The sequence below is a fragment of the Xiphophorus hellerii genome, chromosome 10 (assembly GCF_003331165.1).
Source record: "Xiphophorus hellerii strain 12219 chromosome 10, Xiphophorus_hellerii-4.1, whole genome shotgun sequence".
NCBI classification, from domain to species: Eukaryota; Metazoa; Chordata; class Actinopteri; order Cyprinodontiformes; family Poeciliidae; genus Xiphophorus; species Xiphophorus hellerii.
The window spans coordinates 24,534,371-24,556,179 of record NC_045681.1 but is presented as its reverse complement, the minus strand read 5'-3'; the positions used below and the strand labels follow the sequence as shown (position 1 = coordinate 24,556,179).

General features: G+C 39.9%; 1 protein-coding gene across 1 annotated transcript; it reads left to right on the top strand.

Moving 5' to 3' along the window:
• Window positions 1-21,809, top strand: LOC116726968 (caveolae-associated protein 1-like). Its single transcript, XM_032573950.1, has 2 exons — window positions 1-906; window positions 18,326-21,809. Exons 1-2 carry the CDS (start codon window positions 376-378, stop codon window positions 19,199-19,201), a joined length of 1,407 nt encoding a protein of 468 aa, XP_032429841.1. The 5' UTR covers window positions 1-375; the 3' UTR covers window positions 19,202-21,809.

Genomic DNA, 21,809 nt, shown 5'->3' with positions numbered 1-21,809 from the left:
CACAAGGGCAGACCAGGAGGGTGTGTCATTAACTCACAGAGAGGTTGAGTCTTGGGAGGAGATAAAGGAGGAGCTTGAGCAGACGGGGGAGTCCAGTGGAAAAAGGGGCTAGAGAGAAAATACCCTGCAGGCTGTAGTTTGATGCTGGGGTTTTCTGCCACAACTCTTATGTGGTGACATCCAGCACTGCTTGTCTTCTTCTCCATACGGATCAGACTCCGGGAACTTGTGGAACACAGAACAGCATTAAAACGGGCTGCATGCTGCAGAAACAGGAGAAGTAAAGAGCAACGAAAAAGAAGAACCTGGTGAGAGGGCAAGAATTTAAATAACTGAGAAAGCTTAAGCAAGTTTCAGCACCTCAAATTAGTCAAGATGGCAACCATGGAAGCACTGGAATCCTCAAGTGCCATGCTGGAGCCTCAGACCCTGACTGAAGTCTCCGACGATGAGCTCAATCTGCCAGCTTCTGATGAAGAAGATAATGCCCTTGCTGCCGCCAAGAAAGACCTGCATGCCATGGGGACAGAGGAAGAGACGAACGAAGACAAGGATGAGGCGCAAGCATCAGACACGCAAGTAAACGGCGTGATGGTTCTGTCTTTGCTTGACAAGATCATCGGCGCAGTGGACCAGATCCAGCAGACCCAGAGCGGGCTGGAGACCAGACAACAGGAGATGGAGCGCACTGTGACCAGCATCCAAGGAGAGCTGACCAAGCTGAGCAAGAACCACAGCACCACGTCCAACAGCGTCAATAAGATGATGGAGAAGGTGCGCAAGGTCAGCGTCAACGTCAAGACCGTCCGAGCCACGCTGGAGAAGCAAGGCGGCCAGATAAAGAAGCTGGAGAACAACGAGGCAGAGCTGCTGAAGAGGCGCAACTTTAAAGTCATGGTGTACCAGGTGGGAGAGTGTTAGCTTGCTTTTACTGAGGTTTCTGAAACATCAGGCTGTTTGTCAGAGCCTGACATGAGAAATGGGTGTGGCACACTGGTGCACTGAACAGCATGATGAGCAGTTGATACTCTGGAGTCTAGTTTACGTAGTAATAATAATAATAATAAAATTAGATTCAGGTATGGTTTATGAAACAGGACAAGCTTCCTGAAGATGATCCCACTTTGTTTTCAGGGAGGGGCTCCAGGTTCTCTGCTGTTACCTGAAGCCCTTCCTCTGTACCTCAGAACTGATTTTAATATGACATGCAAGTGTGTGCAAAACTATTAGTCTGGAATAAGCTCAGCAAGAACTCACAGAGAAGAATTACAAATGAAACCTATTATGAGTCTATGTATTATCTCACAATTTTTCTCTTTAACAAGTGATTAGTTTAAAGTTTAAGTCAGGCTTAAAGGTTGTTATGATTCTGACAGATTCTGGCACTTTGTGTGGTCAGACAGCATACAAACGCAGATTGGGGTGTGTATGTGTGTGTATAGGGGTGTGTGTGCGTGTGGTGGGCGTGCTCCCAATCTGCACACCTCTACCCCTACTCATAACTAATAAGCTTGTACAAAGTGCATTTCACAGAAATTTATATAAAACCCAATGAGATCATTTTTCCTACATATGCCCAAAAACATTCAAATGAAGCCATAACCTGCATCTTAAATGATGTGATGGCAGTTTTTCTTTTTTCAAGACAGGATGAACCGTTTGTGAGGGAAGCTGAGGGAAACCCAAACTTTTTTTAGACTGTGAGTTCATTGCTTCTGTGCACACATGCATGCGTGTGTGTGTGTGTATGTGGGGGGGTGCGTGGGTGTGTGGGTGTGTGTGGGGGTGTGTGTGTGTGTGTGGGTGTGGGGGGGTGGGGGTGCATGTGTGTGTGTGTGTGTGTGACTGGTTTATGTTTATGAACTGTAGTGCAGGAACATTCAGAGTTTCCACCCTTGACTCAGACATCATGGTTTGGAACGAGCTCGCTCTCTCTGCCCCCTCCGAGTTGCTCCAGCAGCTACAGTACATTTCACATTAGGTAACAGACTGACTATGAGACAGAGTTCAGCATTTCAGTATGCCCAAAGTTTCTGTAAACTGACACGGCAGCATAAGACAGAATGTTTAATAAACTGCAGATGAGCAGGGAAGAGCCTTAAGGCTGAGATTAACTGTTTCTCAATCTGTGAACGTCATATCTCCTCAAGATTGGGATCTAATAAAGCTGTGGGTTTCTAGTTTCCAATGCAGCATATCTAAAACATCCAATAGTCAAAAACTATAAACATTTGGGGATTTTGCAAGAGTTGGGCTCTGTGGCGAGGCAAACTCCTCCTCAGATGCTTGTTGTGGGCTCCTTGACTAACTCAAAACACTGAATTTATTTATGGTTACCAGAAAACAACGAATTCATCCTAATTAAATTCGCTCGCACACGTGCATGCATGTGCTCGCTGCTCTGCTTTCAATTTTATGTGCATTTTTTGATTTCTTTAGAGAACACGTTGTTTCAAAATCCAACTGGTATGGAACCATATTTATCACCAGAGGAAGGTTCATCATTATAAAGAATGATTTAGACTCATGTCTGCTAATACTCATCAAGTAAAACTGTGGAATCACTAAGTTGATATGACCACTGTTGATGTACTTGTAACCTACTTATTTTAATGAAGACAGTAAATAGCCAGATGTTATATTCTATGTACATCACTCCTGTTTCTATAGCTTTTTCTCCACATCCCTCTGTAAAGCTTATAGCTGTGATTTTTGCCCTGACACACAAACATTTCATTTTTAAAATGTTTGTGTGTCAGGGCAGAAATCACAACTATTTTATTACATAAACAGTGTGTATATATCATAGCTAACAATGTTCAGCTATGGACCCTGTTAGTGTCCATAGTGTCCATCTTCTAACAATATGGCTTTTCTTCTTTTTAAGAAGATGCCAGAGAACGATCTGAAGTTTCCTCTAACTGAACAAGCAAAGAGCCCCTCCCTTTCTTGTGAGTTTTCTCCCAAACACAGAGCCAGTTTATGATATGGGCAACAAAGGCACTTGCCCAGGGTGTCATGTGACGCTTTATCAAATAAAGACGAACCTCTGAATACGACTTGATTTTACTTAAACAGGCAAATTCGTGTCACTCCTGTGACTGCCACACTTTAAATTCCCCAAATTGACACACAGAAACAGAGCAGAAATATTTGGGACCGGCAACCATTAACGTTGACTTTCACCAGCTGGCTGATACCAATTTATCCAAAACGCCCTCTGGGTATTTTTGAAGACGTTTCACCTTTTCTGTTGGTTTGTAAAGAATTTACAAGAGGATTCCGTAAACCAAATCAACTCTCTGCTGCTGTGGCACAGTGTGGTGTTATTTATCTCTGTATGGGAGGAGGATAAGAGTGAAAGGTTAAATGAAAAAGAAGAGGTGTCCGGCTCTGAACTGGGAGTGGATGGGTGTGTAATGATGGAGACCAGGGACCATATTTAGACAGCTGACTCATAGCAGAGGAATTTCCAGCTCTCTGTTGTAACCACTTTCTAACAAGTCACACAATCAAGTCCTCTCCATTTAAAACATTTGCACTTTGAAGTGAATTTTACCTTTAAGTCAGCAAGTCTTAAAGGTAAAGACTTGACTGTGATGTTAAGTTTTCTCAGTTTTTCTCTTCTTCATTCTAGTCAATTTAAACTTTATTAGGTTCTCCTGACTTGCCAAGCTGTCATACTGCAGTTTGATTATTTTTCTTTCGAAGAAATCAGAAGAGATTTTACGGAAAATGACTTGACAGATTCAGACTTGACTTGGACTGGCCTCTCAAAGATTTTAGAGTTGACTTGGACGGGTAACTCAAAGACAACTCCTAATTAGCCAATAGCTAACTAATTGGCTTATATCTTTTTTGTTGTTAATAAAGCCAGGGGATACATGAATCCTAGAAATGTTGGTTGATACATATGCCTCTAATGGTCTCCATGCATTAGAGGAGACCATTATGTGGCCTAGCCAATGGTTGAAGTGGGAACTACATGTGATTTAAGGAAGTGTCAGTTTGCAATGGGCAGACTGGATGGAATTTAGCTGATAATCCCTGAGTTAGGTTTTACGATAAAAAAAAATATTTACGCTTACTAATACCTACTATGTGTGATATGATGAAGTAGATGTGTCCAAATTTCTGAAAGTTATTTCTAATTTTGGGTAAGAAGCGTTTTAGCAACACTAGGTAATTAAGCAATGGTTATAAGTTCAGTTAACTAGTTTTAAGAAGCAACATGTATATTGTTGGCATAGTTATATAAAAACTAAATTCTGTGCATGTATCTTCATTATAACATTTTGAATTAAATGGTAAAAAAGTAAAAATCAAATAATTTATTTGAACAAGTACCCTAATACAATAGATTATCTTATCAGTAAACGGGATGAAAGCTTCTAGAACAGAACAGCAAAGGAATATTTCAGAATTCATGTGTATTTGCAACACTGGGATGAAAATAATTTTCAAAAATGTCATTTGTAACATTGATTTTATATTTCTAAGGTGACAAAATATCATCCTTCCCCCAAACATGTCTCCGTGTCACAATGTGTCTGGGGCATATAGAGATTTCATAGACTGAAGAAAATGTTCTGTGTTAGGGGTTCACCAACTACAAATTGAACTGATATCTACTTAAAAATATAAATACTGTTGCTATGGTTGTGTTTACCCAATTTTACTGATTTCATACATATTATATGCATTTCGCTAGACTTTTGATACCAAATAGAAGCTACCACACCACACTGTAAAAAAAAAAAAAAAAACATCTCTAATTTAAGGTAAAATACCATCAGCTGTGGTTTTCAGAATTTTACGTATACATACAGCAAAATCCACAACCACAGCTTCTGGCATTAGAGATGTTTTTTTCTTACAGTGTACAGTGCTTTTTTAGATAAATCCCTGATGTTGATACCAATGTATTGTGCATCTGTTTTGTTTTGTTTCGATCTGTTTTGTGTCCTCTTTGTTGGAAATCAAAATATGATCACCTTGATATTGCAAACAAGGAGCTACTGTATGTCTCTGCAGTCAAGAAATGTTGACTCAGTTTTAAAGTCTTGACCTGATCAGGTCTCCCAAAGAGCTGAACTGGACTTTCTGGAAAGTGACTTGTAAACGTCTCTTGCTAGAGGTGTGGAATTTACACATTCTCATTTCTTCCCCAAGAAATATGGTACAAAACTGATGCTAATGTCCAGACAAAAACAAGTATTTGTCTGCATGACAAACACTGGTTGTGTGGGGAGCTGTAGTCAGGTTAGTAATGGGTGTGAGTGGAGATTCATTACTGCAAGTTGTGAGCACATGTATTTAGAGCTGCCCACTTGTGATCAGATCAACACGGATAAACAGTGAAACCAGGTGTGAACACGGTACTTAATGCTTTATCACTGACACAGACAAGCTGCAAGCTGAGTTCGCTGCATTCTCAGTGACAGCTGACATGGATGTGATAAGAGTGAGAGAACAAAGAAAGAAACACCATCTCTTCATAAACCAATAGGTCAGGATCTGAAAATGTTGCGTAAAGCACATTTTACCATTTCACCCCCCGAGCAAACAGGCTGCATTGCATTTAAATTCATGAAGGCTTAACCAGAGCAAGCAGGTCTGTTCAGCCCCATATATGGACATTTGAGACAGAAATGTTCCTCCCTCATTTCAATGTGCAGGATTGTAAAGGCCATTGTTTCAGCTGAGTGAGTTACCGTGTTTACAGCAGGCAGAGACCGCATTGACATGAAGCATCTTTGAATAATAATCACTGAAAATGACTTGTGGAAATAAAAAAGAAATAGCCGAGAAACATGGAACCTGAAAATGAGGGTGATAGAAGAGGCAGAGAGTGAGAGAGAGAGAATCTAAAAATAGCGATTGTTGCATTCTTGTTTGATTGTGAGAAAGAAAGGACCTTTAGATTGTGTTCCTGTTTGGTTTGGGAGATCCATTCCACTGATCTGTTCAGTAAGCAGATAACTGGCCTATTGATGATCTTGTTTGATCCTTGCAGATATAAGGTTTTTAAGCTTGAAAGGATCCCATTTTTTCCTTGACACTCTGTGAGGTATCTGTAACTGGTTTCAGATCAGAAAAAAATACACAGTGAAAGAACTTCTGAGGACGGAATGACAGGAAAATCATCTGATAATCCTCGGCTGTGTGTCTTTAAATGTTAAAAGTGTTATTCCTGTGGGGATGCATCACTTCAAGCGGACATGCACAATCTAAGCAGACCAAAACTGGACATCACACAGGCTTCACAGACTTAACAATTGGTAACTATTTAAAGAACAATTCAATTCAATTTTATTTATATAACACCAATTCACAACAAATGTTGTCTTGAGGCACTTTACAGAAAATGCTTTCAATTCTATCATACATACATTCCGATTGATCCTAGTTATCAAACAGTACAGTATGCTCAATTAATCATTCAAAGTAATTTAGTGGCTCTGTCTAAGGAAACCCAGCAGATTGCATTGAGTCATTGACTTGCAGCATTCACTCCTCCTAGACCAGCATGTAGCAGCAGCAGAAAATCACTAATCATGTTCTAGTCACTTTCCAGTTTCCAGTTTAAAACTCTTTTAGGAACCAAGAAAAGAATAATGAGTTGACCCTCCTAGTACGTTAATAATGGATCCTTGACATAAAAATGTCCACACCTCTTAACTCCTACCACATGGTGTGTATACTGTAAAATGAGGAATGTAAGATTGATCCATTGTTAACAATGAAGATTACATTTCTGATCCAGAAAAAGGCACTGCTGTGTTTCTGTTTTTGACCAGCTTCATAGCAACCTCTCTTCATCCTGCTGGACTTGCCAGCTGTGTGGTAGCTACCTTCTTTCTGTGCAGATTACCAAGCAGTTGATGTTGTACAAGATGGATGGGATGAATCTTTGGCACTTCACTGATCAAAACCTATAGGTAGCAACCAGCTTTTCATAAGTGAAAGAGAAGTTAAAAAGAGAGAGAGAAAAAAACAACCTACTCTATTTACTCTCATCCTTTGCCAGCTGTTACCCACTATGGGTCCTAGAAGGTACTTACCAATTACCATAGTGACCTTCTCAGTGGATGTGTATCTGAGCAGGGAATGTTTGTTAGGTCGGCTGGGTACGTAGGTCACCCAGCCGGCCTGACGTCCAGGCTCTGCTGCAGGACTGCTGCAGGGATCTGCCCTGGGTGGCTCCGCTCTGGCTCAGGGACCTGGCTATCTGCTGGTTCTTCAACAGTGAAGAGCTGAGCATCCGCTTCCAACACCTTCGCCCAAAAATCCCAACAATTTATAAACAAACAAGCAGTTTGAATGGATTCCAAAGAGCAGTACTGTTTCCAGTACTCCTATATTAAAACCAAAATGGATTAAAATATATCTTTCTAATGTATGGTCCAAATTTAGACATAGGCTACGTTCACAATGCAGCCTGAAGCCCTCATGCAACCTGAATCTGATCTTGTCTTGACAATCTGAGCAACACAAATCAGATTTCTACAAATCACTTGGCTCTGTGATCCTGAATCAGACACGTTTCTGATCTTTTCAAATGTGACCAGTGCATGTACTGCCAGGTTGCATTCATCCAACCTGCATGGCAATGATACCAGACAAAGGTCACTGTTCTGCGACCTGGAAGAAAAGCCACAACCAAGGTGGATGATAATGAGGATTAAGTTGTTAATGTGTTGGCTGCGGTCGGAAACAACTTTAAAATCCGCCAGTAGCCTCCATGATTACTTCCACTTATATGGACGCTACTGTTATTGTTACTGCGTCCTCTACTGCGCATGCGGAACACGTACATGTTGCATATTTAGAAATGTGAAGGACCATGCAAAAATAAGAAAAAAAAAGTCACAAAAAACTGTAATTGAGCATTGTGCCTGCAGTGTGAGCGTAGCCACAGATTTCTCCTGTGAGAAAAGAAGTGAGATGTTATTGTCAGATCTTTGTCTTTACATTGAATTGTTTTGTGTTGATGCTCTTACTTTCATACATGAGTCAGACATTTATGAGCCATGTGAGCGCTTGGTTCCGTGATCCTCTCCACCATGTGAGTTCAGTTAGGGCTGAACTGCTTCTTGAACAGAGACACTTTTGTAATTTTCCAAAACAAACATTCATATAAAAAAAAAAAATCTGAAGGTAAAATGTTTTTTTTCCATTCTGTGAGCTTGGATTCAGGTTTATAGAGAAGGAGTGTTTTTATGTTGTATAACTCTGTTGTGAGTCCTCTCAGCTGATTACCTTCTGTTGAGTGTTGCACTTTACAGGGAGCCGGTGGTAATATAAACATCTTGCTGTAGTAAACAGATGGTATTCATCATCAATATAGAATATCAATGAACTGATTACCGCTGGCATGTTTCAAAGTGCTTGGCAAACAGAGAACTTCCACGGTGGCCTCAGAGGGCTAATCTGTGCAGACTGGATGAGAAGGTCTGCCCTGCAAACATCAGTGCAGTGCAGACATAACAGTATTGTACAGACATTTCTGTAACTGAGTGAATGGGATGGATGTAAACACAACCCTGATCATAAAGGACCTCTGTGTGTGTGTGTGTGCACTAATAAAAACAATAGTTATAATATAAACACTGCAGAGCGCAATAGTTAGTCAACTTGCTTCCTGTCGGTTGCTTTGGAGGAATTGTTTTATTATGTCTCCTAGCAACAGTGTTGTGCATGAACGCATTCGTGAGTGCAGCTCACGTTTTTAAGAACTTTGCTGCTGTTTTCAAGTGAGGAGCATGAATAGCTATTTTCACCTTCACATCATTTAAAGGTGCTCTGTTTTGGGGGGATGAAAGATGAACACTTGCTTATTAAGGGGCAAACTTTGGGGTTTTCACAAAGAATGCGCTGCAGCTTTGTCTCAGTGTCTGAGCATCTGTGTACACAGGCAGCAGAGACAGCTTTGTTTGGGTCTATTACTAGTCATATAGGCCTTTGTTCTCCCTTTGCAGCTCCGAATGCTGCAGCATCTCTGCCATCCGGCAGGTGAGTAACTGGAAGACCCACCCAGATAAAAGTTGTTTACATGACTAAAGCTTCAGATGATGCCCTTAAACTGAACTGAGATTTTATTAAAGAGGATCATCGTGGTGGTGGGTTAACTCCCTAATGAAACGACTTGAATTTATGTCAACGTCATAGCTGTAAAATTTTGAAAAATTTGCCATGAATAACAGTTATTTTACTGGATTCACAGACTGGACTGACTGTTGAACAGTCAACAAGCCGCTGATGTTCCTGTAACAGCTCATCTGTAAATCACTGGAACTAGATTACTATTTAAAGTCTAATATGGCGGGCATTCATCTGAGACATATTAGTGGAGTTATTTCAGCTAGAGGTTCTTCATGAGATCCTCTGTGTGCTTTGAAGAGACACAAAAGTAAAGAGGAAGGAAACAAAGAGAAATTTTTCAAAGCTCAACAACACAGAGATTTGAACTCCTGGAACAACTGATTCCTTAAAGTGACAGGATATTCCACATGTTGACATTTTGCCCTTTGATTGAACCATTTCATGTCATAGTGACCACAGTACATTCAATGAGCGCCAATAATAATAATAATAATAATAATAATAATAATAATAATAATAATAAACTACACATTAGAGGGAAATACACTGAAGTTACTTTTTGTAGCACATTTTAGCAACAAAGCAGTTCAAATTGCTTTACATGATAAAAACATAATACAGTAATTAATTACGAAACAAGCAAAGAACATTATTACATTTTGTCAAATGCCATAATCAAAGACATCAAGAAAGAAGATGATTGCATTCTTTTCAGAATCAAATTTAAACCAAGTCAACTAATTGTGGAGCAGAACAGGACATTTTGATACTTTGCTATATAACACAGTGAAATCCATAGAAGTTCAACTATAGACAAAACACCTAATCCCACAATGACAACTTGACCCAGTGGTGTTATATTCACATCCTTTGAGTCATAACAGATCTCTAGGGAATTCTGTAGTTTTAAGGAATATAGAATAGCTGTTATGTTTAAGCAAAGGAAACACTGTAACGTGCAGGACTGAAGCCAACAGGAGTGGGAAACCCCACTTTTCTCCGTCTTCATAAATCTCTCAATTAACATCAGTCTCCATTGTTCCTATAAAGAGAAAACACAAAGGGTTGCCATGGAAATGTCCAGTGCCATCCCTTAAGCTAATGCCCAAATCTCTTAGTCAGGCTTGGAGAACTGTAAACAGAGCCTGCAGGCACAAAGAGGAGAGACGGTAGAAAGGCCTGCTGGCCTGCTGCCAAACTTCTGTTGATTTCCTTCTTGTTCAATCCAGCAGAAAGTCTTCATGTTCATCTTGTGTCATGTTTCATTTCCCTTGGACTTGATGGAAAGTTACACTCATCATGCCCATGTTATTAATTTTGCAATCATTAGTCACATGAGAAAATATTTCTGTGTGGCTCTTTGTGATTACATTTGATCTGCTGATGTGTTTTTGCATGAGAGGACATGGTCAGAATACCAAGAAAATAAAGTGTGTCATTAAAACGACACCATGTGATTGTTAACAATGGCAGGCTGTGTCTTGCAGTGAGAGCTGTGTGCTGTTTCTGCGGTCAGTATGAAAACCGTGGAGTTACCTCACATGTTCCTGCAGACTTGGCACACTTTGATCCTGTGTTTTCTGCTCCTTGACAAAAGCTGATGAAGATCTTACATTTAAGACAAAATAGATTTATGATCAGAGATGCACTGTGGATAACAGCCACACGCAACAAAAGCTAAAAATCAGGCACTTTAACTAACTCTCATACTTCACCAACAAGCAGAATAAAGAGAAGGTAAGAAAAGAACAATAATAGAGCAAAGAAAGAAGAAGGCTGTGTTTAACGCTAGCCTGGTGACTCATTATTTCTTTCTTCCCTTGGGGACTTGCAGCATGCCATCGCTTTATATAGTAATCTCTCGCTCTCCCTCTCTGCTCTCATCGCTCTGATTAAAGGGGACCAATGGAAAGAAGAGATGATTAGGGAGTAAGTTCTCCTAAGTTTTACTCATGACCATCACACTCCTTCTCATGGCACACAAAAGAAATGGACTCAATAACCTTCACACATGCACACACACCCCCACGCACACCCGAACACACGCCCACACACGCACCCCCCCCCCCCCCCAGACACAGAGCACAAATCTGGTTAAAAAAATCACTATTTTAAAAGGGAGTTTTATGTTTTTTCCAGGCACATAATGCCATTTTATTCGATTCATAATCAGTTTATTTATATAGCCCTAATTAACACCAAATGTTGTTTTCAAGGCAACTTTACAAAAAACCATTTCAGTGCAATCATACATACATTCCATTTGATCCTAGTTATCAAATTAAAACATGTGAACTAATGTAGAATGATTTTTGATATTTTTGATGAAAGTAAAACATTAAAAGCAGCAGAGGCTGAATGATTAGTTGTTGGCAGCGTTCTCTCAGTCGAACCACAGCCAAACAGACTGCCAGACCAGGTGCAGCTTCTACAGGGAGAAATTTTATACCACAATCAAGTAGCTATGTTATGTGCAGTAACAATATTTATATCAAATAAGACTTAAAAGAAATTTGACTTTGCATTATATCTGATGCCTTGAAATGGGCCTCTGTGTCTGTAAGAACATCCTGCCCTCTCCACTCCGCCCTCAGCAGGTCTCAACAATGCTTCTCCATGATGGAGTTCACAGCTGTTCCTACGGGCATTGGACTGACAAGTGGTTGATATAATGAGCTCAGCAGACTCACATCTCCACCAGGTGTTTGCTAGTTGCTGCTGTCGTTGGTCTGGAGGAGCTGAGTTCACACCTTAGAGAAATAATGAGGTCATTAGCAGGACCCTGCTGCCACTGAGGAGGCAATTCAGCCGTCTGATTCTGTGACGTTGGACCAGGGATAGATCTAAAAGTTACAACACACCAACCTGGGCCTGGATTGGATGACCTCTGACCTAAATGGTCCACCTCTTTCAGGCATCTGCCTGGCAGGCTGTAGGTTGAATACCATTTTGTTCAGGACAAGATAACTTTTATCTGACAAACTAAACTCCAACTGATGTTCCTCCTTTGCTTTCCTGTCGCTGCTGAAACCCCTCCCTGGTCTGAGAGTGTTCTACTGTAACTGTGATGTGTTAAAGTTACCATAGTTACCATAGTTTGTTGTGGCCAGACCATGTGGAAGCCTGCATTTATGGTCAGGGAGAACATGATGACTCATGAAATTCAATAACTATCTGTGTTTCCATGTGAATTAACATAATTAACAGCTGTAGACAACCAGTAAGTTGTAAGATGAATTTGTGAATTAATTTGCATTCTTGCAATTCCAGAAGTAGAGAACTCTGCCCATGACTAGGCTCCAAGTTTCCTCCTACATCAGCAGAGATGACCAAAGGATTCCCCGTTTTCCGGGATCTGCTGGAAAATCCTACCCTGCATGTGTGTGATGGAATGTCAAATCAAAACACACATACACACGCATACATCTGGCAGGGGAGTTTAGGTGGTTTGAGTTTAAAGGAAACCAGAAACAGAGCTGGGTGTGTTACCGCAGGATTCCTCTCTCTCTCTCTCTCTCTCTCCCTCTCTCTCTCTGCCTGGTGAGTGGCTGCAGTGTGAGAAGCTCCTATGTTGTGCTTATTATCCCAAACTCAGATACAAACAGCTCCTCATGCTGCCTGGCCAGCAGTGAGGAGGAGCGACACAGACACACACTTTTAGAAGCACATATGCTGGATAAAAACCAGTCAGTAGCTTTTTGGTATCACCAACAAACACAACACATCAACACACACACACACACACACACCCACACCCGCACACACGCACACACACCCACACACACACACACCCACACCCACACACACACACCCACACACACACACACCCACCCCCACACACACACACACACCCCTGAACAGCTTAAGGCCTTTTTTTTTATTGAAGAAAGTATAGTTTGTTCATGTATGGCACCAAGTTGTCATGGTGACATCTAGTGATGTATAGGTAGTTAGACTATTAGTCAGTTTTTCATTTAGCTCATAATGTTCCACAGCTTTGGAAGGCACCTTATGATGCTTTGTGTGACTTTAGGCCAAGGAGGCAGTCGGAGTACATTCCACTGCTTCAGATTACTCTTTATGAAACCAGGGCTTTTCCTCAGTGTTTGTTGACCCTTCAAAAAGCCCAAAGGTCCAAACTTACATCCAACATTCCTGAGATGTTAAATACATCTGTGTTTTTATGAGGGCAATATCAGCTTCCTCTTTACTTACAGTAGCAGTTTAGTTTTCTGATTTCAAACTGGTGCTACCATGGTCTGCTGCAGAGACCTGTTGAAGACAATCATTTTTGGATTATTGAGGGACTCAGACCAGCCCAGAATATTCACTTTGCAATCCCTCTTTTGTAATTGGTTTTTTGTTTGTTTGTTTGTTTGTTTGTTTGGTTGGTTGGTTGGTTGGTTGGTTGGTTGGTTGGTTGGTTGGTTGGTTGGTTGGTTGGTTGGTTGGTGATTTCATGCCTGCAGTCAAAATCCCAGATTTTGTGCTGCTATGCAAAAACTTGAGAGAATGAATTTGGTTCAATATCAGGATTAATTGTTGACTACTTTATTGCCAAACTTTCCGTCCATAGTACCCAAATGTTATATGAAGTCCTTATCTCGGCTATGTAAAATCATTTTAAAAGGTTTTTCTGCACTCATTCACATAAAACCTCATGCAGTTCTTTCTGTTTTATGATGCTGTTCATTTTTACCTTTAATCCAAAGCCATAACTATCTGCAGTGTGTTGCCGCTCAGAGTGTTCATAGTGCTTAATCTACACAATGAATCAGTCAGATGAAAAATGAAAAACACAACCAGGTTCTCTAGGATAAGTAATGAGACATTTTTCCCAGAACATTGGCATTAAAACATGCAAATGGAATCAAATTCAACAGGTTGTGTAATCTTGGGGGAAGTTTCCATGTTCCTTTTAATTTAATAGAGCAATGAATTCATTCAAATTCAAAAATAATTTTTTTAAATATTTTTTTCAGTCATGCTATCCAAATCCCCTCAAAGTTGTATGTTTTATTCATTTACTGTTGTTACATGGACTGTAACGTTACCACTTCATTGCATATCAGAATGCTAACAACACTATTGGCCTCAAAGAAAACATGTAGTGTAGGCAAAGTAATGAACGTTTCTTTTTTTTTAACTTTATTTGTTTGCTTTAAAGAAAAGCAGAATATTTGCCATGCGTGGTGTGGACTGCAGTTAATATTGGCTTTTACTACAATAAAATAATAATAAATGATTGTATTTTTGTATCAAATTAGCATAAGTGGAGCAATTTATTCATAAATGACTCAATAAAAAGGCAAAAAATCAGAATCAATGTTACTTCAGATTTTACACTCACAAATCCATATTTGCATAAAAATTTAGCTTTTCTGTTTGTTTTTTTTTGTTGTTGTTTTTTTTTATGAAACACACAAAGTTTCTGTGTGACCAATGATAACCCACTATAGGGCTAAATGTATATCTCTAGCAAATGCATTATATATAGGAATATCTCAAAATCTCTAAAATTGATATACAAATATGTTTTGTTTTTCATTGGCAGTCACAGATCAAACTTTGAGATCACAGGGGCTCAGTTATTTTCTGTTATTTATAAGACATAGCGACGTGTTTGGGCTTTAGAGAGAAGCCTGCTCCTCTACTCCAAACACTTCTCCTGAACTTTCCTCCCAGCAATTATTTCGTAATCTAGGGCTGAGTTAGATATGGAAATTGTCTGCTTGTGTTTTGCAAGCAATGTGGGCAAAACTATGTCTCAATGCCTTGCCTTGACAACAACACACACACACACACCCCTACACATTCTTAGAATGATGACGTACCTCGTTCATCTACTTTCCATGGCTCTGACTGTACCTTCCTGCCTTTGGGGTAGCTGCCTCAACGAGAACAATGTCCCATTAAATGAGGAGGGTCAGGAAGTGAGAAACACCAAGATGAATACCTAAACTTCCCACAACTTTTTCCATGCACCATGGACATGGAAAAGCATGCAGCCTAGAATTTCCTCTGCTGTTGAAGTAATTCCTTATAGACTCATTACCCAGTGACAGTGACTGATAACTTTGAGTCTCTTTAGTTAAGGAAATTGATGATGAAACGTTTACTCCTGAGCAACCTCTTGTTAAAGTGGAATCATCTTTAAACCTCAACATAAGACATACAGTATGTTCAGTGTAAATGCTCTGTGTGCAGATTAAAAAGCAGCTTACAGTCGGCTGTGGTGACCATTTGTGACCTCAGCAACACTGATCATAGCTTAGACAGTAAAGAAAGCGTTCTCTGCAGTGTTTGACCTGCTGACAGGTTGATGAGGTTCCAATGGGATTGATGGAGCCATGCTTTGATAAGGCAGTTGGAGTTTTTTAAGGGATCAAACTAAATGGTGACGAATACAAAATGTCAGGTTCTAATTTTTTATTTATGTTAAAACCTGGATCACTTTTATCTTCCACTTCACATTTTGACTCTACTTTTTGTTGGTTTGTCACATAAATCATAATAAGAGGCAATCAAGTTTGTGGTGGTAACATCACCAAAAGTTCAACAAGTATGAATACTTTTACAGTAGCAATAAGCTCCCAACCAGCCTTTTCAACTTGAAGAGACCAATAATTCTTTAAAAAATAGTTGGTAAGACTTAGTAAAGGTTAACTCCAACCCTTAGACTGAACTATAACCAGAAAAACAGACAAAAACTGTGCCCCCTTACATATTACAGTTTTTACTTTTCTTTTGTCTGTCTAATATAACCTGAAAAGCAGCTTTGATATACAATCAACAGTTATTTATTTGTTCTGGCACATTTTATGTTTTTATACCAGGTGCTACATGGCTGCATTGATTTCTTTACGTTAAAACGTTACATTTTATTAAAAAGTACCAAAGCAATCATTATATGATTTCACTTGGGTCCTTATAATAGATCGCTGTTAGCACAAAGGGCCTGCTGTAGTGAAGTCTAACATGGTTTGTTTGAAAATGAGGCAGTTTTTCCTTTCCTCCCTGCCTGTTAACACAGCTGCTCAGGAAAGCCTAAATCCCTCCTTGCAAGGTCAAGTTTACCCAAGATACTGTAGCACAATACCTCCAAACAACCATCAGCATTCTCCAAGGGAACACAATAGACATGTCTCCACCCTCTGCTCTCTTTCCCATACCTTCCAGCTAACACTTTGACGCTATCATCTTCCTGTTGGACAGATGGTTTTCCAAGACTCTGAGGAACGACAGGAGAAAAACATGTCAGTTTTCCACACCTTAGCCCAGCCGCCTCACACACTCTGGGACTCCTTTGTTCTCTGCCGTTTCCATTAAGAGGCAGTGTAGGGCCAGAGGAAAAGACAGCAGGAATAACAAGCCGTACATGCAGACATTCAGGAGTCCAGGTGGAACAGCGGTCCTCTGAGCATCCTTCCTGTTCACTACGATCCAGGTTATGAGAGCAGGAAGGCAATATGGTGGAGAGACGTTTCAGGAGAGGAGCTCAGTAAGGTCACACCAGATATTTACACAAACTATATGAAAAACACAGATCTTGATTTCTCTGTGTTTGACATGAAATCAGACTTACCTACTGTTTTAGCTCAGTTAGGATGATCTAAATTATTTCTGTTTGCTGAATGACTGAATAATGAAAGATTCATAAAAACAACTTTAAAGCATAGTTTCCATCCATTTCTCCAGTATTTGGTTAAATTTCCTATAATCTGTCTGAATTATGTCAAATATTTTGGGTTTCCCTCCCAACGCCCACTGTAGAATGCTAGAGTATTCACCCATTATTCCTGGCAGAACCGATTGAACCGGGTCAGGTTTCTGGCTCTGCACTGTGCTACCAGCTTCAGCTGCATCTTCACTAAGTCCTTGTCTTTGATTCTGGGACAGATTCACATATTTCACACCAGAACCAGTTCATCTCTGGTAAACAGAACCTGCCTCCTTCCTGAACAAATCCCCATGATTGTTATACTTGGATATAATTGTTAGAAAAGATGAATGTGAACGCTTTGGGTATCAGGAAATTGGACCTAAGGATGAACTAGACTGGTGGAGGTCCATGCACCGTTCAGACTTCTCTGAATTTTTCCATAATGTCACACAAAAACAACACAGTGTGCTTGAGGTGTCGCCTGAAAATACATATTCCTCCATTTAGCTCAGATCTTGGGAATTAACCTACCAGAAGACAAAATTTGTCTCGAAGCAGACAAATTATGTCTGCTTCAAGAAGGCCAAACCCAGTTTAAATAAAAAAGTGTTATTAAGTTCTTTTTTTTTTATTTAGATCAAGTTTACAAAATTCACCACAAACAAAGATGAGCACACTTAAAGTAAACTTCATTTAAAAAATCCAGTTCAGATTTGGTTTACTGTAGTTCTATTCCTTTATTAAGCTGTTTACACAATCCAACACAGTCCATGGTCCAAAAAGAAGCAATCTGAGTATATGGCAGCAGAGGGAAATTCTCCACATGCCCCTGCGTGTAACTGGATGTCAACACTATGTACATCTTATCTTTTTAATAAGAGCCAAAGGAGAAATGCATCTTTCCAATCCAACTTGAATTTATTGCTACACACTTTCTCCACAGCTGGAGCAGAAAACACCCTCCAGTTATTGTCATTCCAATGATCCTCCTCATTTTTCTCTGACTGTCCTTCGTGGCTTCAGGCCAAAGATTCCACTTTTTCCTCACTGTAGCCTGAGGAATAATTTTTACATAGTAAGAAAAGATAAATGGGCAAACAGACTTGGATGTAGAAGTATAAACTAATGTATTTAGGGACAAAATATTTTACAAAAAATAAAAAGCTACAGTAATAAGGCTGCAGACTGTTAAAGTAATTATTTCTCTTTCAGCTTCAGTCTAGTGGAATTTGAATTCACACCAGCAAACAAACATTATGAATCTTATTAAAAAATGTTAGTCTACTGTAGGATTTGTTTGTATTTTATCATGCGTATAGTTTTGAAAGTCACTGTAGTTTGTAAATATGATGTTTCTCAGCAGTTTATTTTACAGCACAGCTTCATATGAAATGCATTAAAAAATCAATGAAAGTGAAAACTAATACAAATTCAAAAACTATCCTCTTCTCTATCTACTGAATATGTTTTATGTTGCACATATCACCTCATGGTTATTATATGTAAGCAAGATCTTGTCCAGTATGCATCAAAGTCTTTGTGTTTCTTTCTCCACAGGATGATGTGAAAGTGCCCTCAAAACTCAGCATCTCCAAGTCTTTGAAAGTTTCTGAGTCTGTGTCAGGAAGCAGAGGAGGCAGTCTGCTGGAGCTCAAAGAGGCTGTGGAGGAACCTGGAGAAGCAGTGGAGGGTGACAAGGAGGACAAACCCCATGTAGACCTTTCCTCAGATGAAGAGGGGGTGGAAATTGAAGACACCATTGAGGAGACCCGAGCTGAACGCATCAAGCGCACCAGTCTGCAGCGGGTGCAAACCCTGAAGACCGTCTTCTCCAAGGACAAGATGGATAAGACCAGAGCAAAGACCAAAGAGAACCTGGAGAAGACCAGACAAAAAACCAAGGAAAACATTGAAAAGACAAAGCAGAAGACAAAGGAGAACCTGGAGAAGACCAGACAAAGAACGAAGGAAAATATTGAGAAGACAAAGCAGAAAACAAAGGAGAATCTGGAGAAGACACGTCACAACATCGAAAAGAAGATGGGTAAACTTGGAACGCGCATGAGTGTGAACCCTGAGCGAAAACAGAAGATTAAAACATCTGGTGACAAGATGAAGAAGGCCTTCACACCGGACCACGTTGTTTACGCCCGCTCTAAGTCCGCCGTCTACAAGGTGCCCCCTTTCACCTTCCACGTGAAGAAGATCCGTGAGGGTGAAGTGGAGGTGGTCCAAGGAACCGAGATGGTGGAGGTGTCCAGGGAAGTGGAGCCAATAGGCGGCGAGGATGTGGAAATAGACAACGCTGAGGTGGACATTGAGATGGAGATGGTGAATGGAGGCGGGGATGAAGAAGAGCATGATGAGGATGAAGAAGAAGAGAGCCATGATGCCTTACATGAGGATGATGACGACGATAAAGACAGCGACTAAATATAGAGCAAAGAAACCTTCATCCATTCAGACCAATTCTTTGTATCTACACTGAGATTTAGGCTTGATTTGGATTAAAAAGAATATTCAACAATAACTGGGACAGTGATAATATGCAGGTCTTATTTTCACAGGTTTGGCCACCATTTCTACTAATGACAGATGGTTTACAGTGTCTTCTGAAAACACAGATCTAGCACTAACGGTTTGGATGTGTCCATCACACATTTACTTCAGTCTAATATTCTAGCACTCACAAAGACCTAAAAACTGATAACAAACAACAAACATTCAAAGTTTTACTTTCAATCTCCTCAGTTTGGACATAAGTAGCTACATGTGTTTGTGTCACCAGCTTACACCAATAATAGAGTAGAAATGATGGCCAAAACTAAACACAAGCAGAACATCAGTCAATCTGGAGATCATTACATGATTTCCCTTCTTTCTTCCATTGACCAGAACAATTAGAATTAGAAATTTGTTAAAGCTGACGTACGTAGCTTTCATAAATATTTTTTTGATCAGTATGTTGTGAAAATATAACATGAGACCTCTTGTCTGTGGTCTAAATGTAATCTGCATAAATACACCGCTACTGATCAGAAACAACCAATTAGAGCCAGGAGGAGGAGCATAGGGCTGTCAAGTAACGTCTTGTATGTGCTGCTCAATGTGCTAATGGTGGAGAAACAACTTACCATTACTGGAAAGCTGTTTATCTGACATCATCGGTGGCTATGCTAACTAACCTGAGCATTAAAGGTGGGCTCTGGTGTGAGGAGCTCTCTGTAGCCCAGCACAGAGTAAGAGGAAGGGTGTGAGCAGCACATACACAAACTGGTTGATCACACAGACACCCGCCTCCTGACTCTGATTAGTGGTTTCTGACAATGCAGTGTATTTTTGTAGATGGCAGTAGAACTGCAGGGAGGAGGCAGAAGAGCTTGATTTTCTTCACAGATTTTCTGTTTTATGTTATACTGTCACAACATAATGAAGGTTTTAACAAATATGTAAAAAAAACATATTGTTTTTTTCTAATTATTTTGAATAAGAATAAATAATAAAAGAGGGAAGACGACACGTGTTTTGTTTATAATGAGCAGTATCATCATCAGGTTTGGAGGGAGCACCATAACAAAAATATACAATGAGATTAGTGTAAAAAAAAGTAAGAAGGAAAGAAAAAAGGTTAAAAAAAAAGAAGGAAAGGAAGATATTATGGTATTATTCAATATACTCTTTCACAAGAGAAACACAAGTATAAACTCACTTTCTTATCTATAATGAGATTTCTCATTATCTATAATGAAATCCCTTTCTCATATAAATTCACAAAACATTTTTCTGACATTTCCTTTGCTGTTTATCTATTTAAATCATGAGTTAAATATGATCTTCTTCTGATTAATCTATCTGTTTATAGGCACAGTGATATCTGCTGTCACTTCTATCTTTTGCAGAACTCTTGCTTTTGCTTTTTAGTGTTTTCCTTAGTATAAAACATTTTCCATCTTATCATGTTATTTTCCTTTCATTCCTTCGTAGTGCTGGCAGACTTGCTCACACACACTGTGTTTTATCATATGATACTTTACTGTCAATTTATACATATATATCTGACCATATCACTGTAATTTTCCATAAAAAGGACAAATTTTGCTTTTGTTTTCTCTCTCTGAATTCACACATACACACACACGCCCACACCCCCACGCACACCCCCACACACACACACACGCCCACACCAGAGCGGAACCAAACCAACAGTTGATCCTAGTAACAGGCTGCTTTGAAGCTAAACCTATTATGCCTTTGTGTAAGACTGACCCCTAGTGTTGAGAATTTTAATTTGACTACTTTCTGCTCCAAAATAAATTGAATGAGAAATGTTAACCAATCTGTGTTCAGAGGATCTTAATGCAGGGTTTCCCAAGTCCAGTCCTGGGGGGGCTCCTGTCCTGCATGCCCCTCTCTAACATCCTGGACCAGATGAAAAATCCCCTCAGCAGTCTTTCAGCTCCGAGGGGCCCGATACTGAGGACAGGATTCAGGCACCTCTGCACTCCAGCAATGTACATGAAAACTGTGTTCTTATTCTTGGCAGCAGCTGGGTAGGCTATGGGAGGGGGTCATATGTTATGAAACACATATTTTTCATAACATTAATTTTAAACAGGACTTCTGCTTCCAAAAGTAACTGAGATCATAGCTTCCAGGTTAGATTTAGCACTATTTTCCTTGTGCTATGTCTCCTGCCGTCTTGTGTATATGTGACGCGCTATCTGAGCAGATGATTATTAACTTCAACAGAACCTCTCGCTGTTCATCACATGCACTTGTTCTGAACTCTGCAGTCATGCTGAACTTTTGTTTTTGCACAGTGCATCATATGGAAACCACCATAAGTATTATTAAACAAAGATGAGATATTCAGGCCATTTCCATGTATGACTGTGTTTAGTGATCTTCCCTGTTTTAATATCCAACCTCTTGGATGGAGCCGATCCAGTTTTCTGCTTTTGCTTTGTCTGTATGTGATTGCTGACTGGCAACACAGCTTAACCACTAACGATTTAATGAATAAAACCCAAACCGAGTCACA